This window comes from Limulus polyphemus, unplaced genomic scaffold (assembly GCF_000517525.1).
Source record: "Limulus polyphemus unplaced genomic scaffold, Limulus_polyphemus-2.1.2 Scaffold5318, whole genome shotgun sequence".
Lineage (NCBI taxonomy): Eukaryota > Metazoa > Arthropoda > Merostomata > Xiphosura > Limulidae > Limulus > Limulus polyphemus.
The window spans coordinates 62,077-67,022 of NW_013670928.1; the positions used below are offsets into that span (position 1 = coordinate 62,077).

The 4,946-nt window shown below is 30.1% G+C and overlaps 1 protein-coding gene across 1 annotated transcript in view; it reads left to right on the plus strand.

The window, feature by feature from the left end:
* LOC106472423 (probable N-acetyltransferase san) overlaps positions 1–4,946 on the plus strand; it is a 26,209-nt gene that overhangs the window by 17,450 nt on the left and 3,813 nt on the right. The window contains exons 2-3 of the mRNA XM_013933071.2: positions 2,099–2,238; positions 4,110–4,229. Coding sequence (XP_013788525.1) covers positions 2,099–2,238; positions 4,110–4,229 — 260 coding nt within the window. The remainder of the gene's footprint in view (positions 1–2,098; positions 2,239–4,109; positions 4,230–4,946) is intronic.

The window sequence follows — 4,946 nt, forward strand, 5'->3', positions numbered from 1 at the left end:
CTACAATTTTTGGGTGGGGATGCTATATGGAACTCTTTCCAAATTTCTTTGTTTATATTATTAGAAGTTAAGACTTACCATGGTGCTTGATATCAGATATTGTTTAATAAAGAGGAATCTCCATAAATTATGCACATGTTGAATGAATTTTTTCTGATTTTAAAATCATTAAACCAAATGTAAAATTTGCAAAAATACACATCGAACAGATCCCTAATACTGTCAATCACAAAAGAAATATATCTTCAATTAGTCTGAATGCCAACTATAGCTTTATTCCATATAAATCTCCATGCCAGATGAATCTTACCTGGAAACTAGTGATATTTTTGAATTAAATGTACATGTTTATACAACAAGCATGTTTTGTTATGCTAGTTTTTTATTTTCCAATTATTAAATCAAATAAATGTATTAAGAGTATTTTTCTAGATAAGATAATAAGCAATGCAATTGGGGAAAGAAAGCAAGTGTAACAGTTATGCTGTAAAAAACAGCAAAGGTAAAATGATAATATATCAAACCTGTACAATTTATGCAAAATATCTTTGTATGTACAAATTTCTGCACCAATAAACAAAGGTTTGCTGTCTTCATGTGTAGATATAAGAAAAGTTTGAAACTTTGAAAAAATTTCTTTCTTATTAAATGTGCTTAAAATATACATCTGACGAACTTAGAAAACAAAACAATGGAAGATAGAAAATTAAGTTGATTGGCAGAGTAAAAACTGCATTTCAAAACTTTTCATTTTATTTTGTCAGTGAATAGTGTACTATGATAATGGTTGTTCTCCAAGCCAAATGTGTTTCACCTGGACACTTAGGTTATATTTCAAATGGGGTGTGCATGTTTATACATCGTTTGTATTTTCTTATGTTAATATTCTTTCAGGCAGATTGTTCACTGCAGTATTTGAACATTCACATTTTGTAGTGTATTATATATCAAGCTATAAACTTCAGTACAATTTAAAATACTTCCATGCTTTTAACAGTCAGTAAAGGAAGCATTTAATGGAAGATGAAAACAAAATGAGTAATAATGAATAGTTTTAGAATAATTTTTAACTTGTACAAAGAAATTCACCAAATTGTGTTTTAGTTAGTGTTCTTATCTTTCAAAATTAAGTAGTCTCACTTGCTAATGAATTCCATTGTTGTTTAAGAAATTAATCTTATGAGATGATAAAAGAAGAGTATTAGATATTTAGAACATTGTCTTCACATTATTGTAATTTTAGTAACAAAAGTAATATTTGTATTTGAAATTAGCACTTTAGCAGTGAATTAATATTTAAGGAGATAGTTGCTGTTATATTCCTACATTTCTCCTAACATTGATGTTGTTATGGAGAAAAACATAACCACATAAAGGATTAAATAATGTAATAACCCATACTTGTGACACATTATTATTAAGAATTCTATAAAGTAATAGCTCATGCTTATGGCACATTTGTAAGAACTGTGTAAAGTATTAATCCATGTCTGTGACATTATTATTTGCATGTGATTTAAAATTAAAGATAATAATTATAACATTCAGTGCTGAGTTACTCAGCACCTCTAGGTAAATCGCCCCCGTCTCTAGTTTATAGGCTGTGTCCATTACCTATAAAACAGGCAGAGCCATGAAATCTTTCAGATACAAACTTGTTTGGATGTAATCAGTAAACATGTTTGTCTAATGGGACACCTTTATCTTACTGTAAGGATTCTAACTGGATTAATAAAAGTAACATTTCTTTTTCCAAATTCAAACACCTTAAGAGGTAGTTACTCCTACTGTTATATTCTCCTAACACTGGAGAAAAGTGGTGTATGGTATGAGAATCAACTAAAGGAAAAGATGTATTACTGCAGGTAGAGAGAGTGTATGAAGATATCGTACAAACTCATTATTCTGATATGGAAAGAGGCAGATGATACTGGAACAGAAGGAATAAGTGGATATATAAAAAATGTAGGATTCCAGGATGAGAAACCTGCGAGTTGACATCCTTGGCCCTACTCATTGAGCCAATTCAGTTGTATAATGTGATGTATGCTATAAACATGTGACTTTATGTTTCTTGTTTAAATGTGTATAATTCCAGAGGTGGCAGGATTGAGCTTGGAGATGTTACACCCCATAATATTAGACAGCTAAAGAAGCTCAACCAGGTTGTCTTCCCAGTTATTTATAATGACAAGTTCTATAAAGATGTGCTTGAAGCAGGAGAACTAGCAAAATTAGGTAAGTTTAGAATATGAAAATAAAGTTCTTAGATATTTAAACATCACAAACTGTGTCTTGATTTCAATGGAATTCTGAAAGTTTTTGTAATAAAAACATGAAATTTCTAATGAATCTAAGTTTCAAATGGACAGCAACTGCCTGTTGTAGAAACCTACAAATGTAGAGGATGACGTTTCGAAAGGCGGAAGAATACTATTCTGAATACTATAAAGACTGACAACACCTTACATACACACTGACCTGAAGACGAAAGGCAGAAAACTTTCGAAACATTGTCCTCTACACTTGTGTTTCTACAACAGGCAGTTGCCGTCCATTCTACAAAGTTTAATCATGTGTAGATTACTTTAAATTTCAAAATGAAATGAAGTCATAAAATGACAAAGAGTATCGAGTATCTAGAGAAGTTAATAGTTCAGTTTGAAACAGATTCAAGTGAGATTTATGGAGAACCAAAAGCAGTGAAGTATAAGCTACAAGGATTTGTTAAAAATGGTTGATTTCCCAGGAAAACATTTATGTGTGACGTGCAAATGACTTTCAAACTAAACACAGAACTGTCAAATGACTATCCAGATTTAGCTAATTTACTGTAAAATTTAAGGGAATCATGTCTGTAAAACATATAAAAACAATTAAACAGGAGTATTCTCCAGGAAACTTTTAATTTTTCAAACTTTTTCTTGGGGGAGAGACATACTACCAGACTTCCTTAGCATGATGTGAAATTTTGATGCCCAGCATTGGACTCAGAGTACATTTCAGATTTTTTCCTCTGCTCATTCTCATCAAATGTCATTTAAAGACCAATTTGGCATAATCTTATGAAAATTTCAGACTATTAGATAATACTGTTTAGAAATATTTGGATGCTAAGTTCAGGACTTGTAGTAATTTGTATATAATTCTTATTAAAGACTATATTTACTCAAAAGGGTAAATGAAAATGAAATCTTTGTTTACATATCAGACTTTTATTTAACTTTAGAAATTCCTATCAACCAAATAATGCTTTCATTCCTTGCAAATCAATGGATCTAGCAATATCAGTCCAAACTTATACTTGAACATTTTACTAATGTTATTACAGCAGTATTAGTACGCGTAACTTCGTTAGGCAGTTAAACATGTTATCAAGTACTAATATATGTTAACTCAAGTTTTTCAAATATCACACACATTAAGTGATAGTAATATATAATACTAAAAATTATTATGTACTCTTATTGCATTTAGTAGTAGACATTTATAAGTTTACCTATGTAAGGTGAGATAGGTAAACTTATAATTACACTAGAGAATATCCACTGCTCACCTTACATAGGTAAACTTATAATTACACTAGAGAATATCCACTGAAGAGAATATCCACTGCTCACCTTACATAGGCAAACTTATAATTACACTAGAGAATATCCACTGCTCACCTTAAGTCTAAATTATTCTGTAATTATATTCATATAAATGTGTTTATTTGTCAACTGTTTGAGAATGTTTTAACAAACATTTTTTACACACACTTAGTTTTTTCATACACATACTTAATGTATATTTACTATCATATTTTGTTTTATTTTCACATTTAATATTAAGATGTGTGACACACTTATTAATTAAATTATAGAAGTTTGTGTAAACTAAGTTAAATATTGTTATAAATATTTTGATTATTTCTTGAAGTATACATGTACACTGCACAAAATAAAAGGAACCCAATGGAGCATTACTACTGAAAATTGATTTCATTTGACATTCTCTGTCTCTTAATTTTCTCCTGTATTGATAGAAGACTGAAGTTTCTTTCTGTAATATTTTAATGACTAGATAATCATGTACATCTGATTGTCAGCTGTCTACATGTTTTCCAGCTTATTATAATGACATTATTGTGGGAGCAGTATGCTGTCGAGTAGATAACTCGGACAATTCTAGGCGTCTTTACATCATGACGTTAGGCTGTCTTGCTCCATACAGACGTTTGGGTATTGGTAAGTTGTCACTTTCATCTATCAGCTTTATGTAGTTTTATAGTTTGTTAAAGGTTCTGTTTGTAATCAGTAAATTTGCTTACAAACTTGTCTTTCAACAAAGCATGATGAATTCTATATTATACACTGCACCATTTGTAAAACAGCATTACGTATGAAACAAGTTAGGTGTATGGATTGTTATGTACTTCAGATTTATTGAACGAGGTAAAATTAATATCTAAATGTATGTGATAATATTGTGTCTGATACATACACACATTCAGTTGCTTTGAATTAAAAACATTAGACTTTTCTCATATATTGTAATGTTAGTGGTACTGTATAACATTAATATTTTGTATACTCTAGATCTGAATACTATAATAAAGTTCTTATAATAGATCTTTAACACATTGATTAATAACTTCTAAATGCAGTAAACTAAAATACTTTTAAACATATACATTAATTGACATATCTTGGTACTTTTCTGATTTTAATGTATATTTAATCATAACCTATATAAAAGCCAGTGTGTGTCACATCACTCTTGTTTTCTCAAAATAAGAGGAGTCATAAAAGCCAAAATGCACTTATTGAGATTGAATAGTTTGATTACTGTCTGCCCATTATGATTTTATTGCAAGGGGGCCATGGGGTGGGGTGCCGTGAAACCTTGTTAGTGTAGTGAGTGTTGGTATAATAAGCTTAAAGTAAGATGTAGTGAGTGTTGGG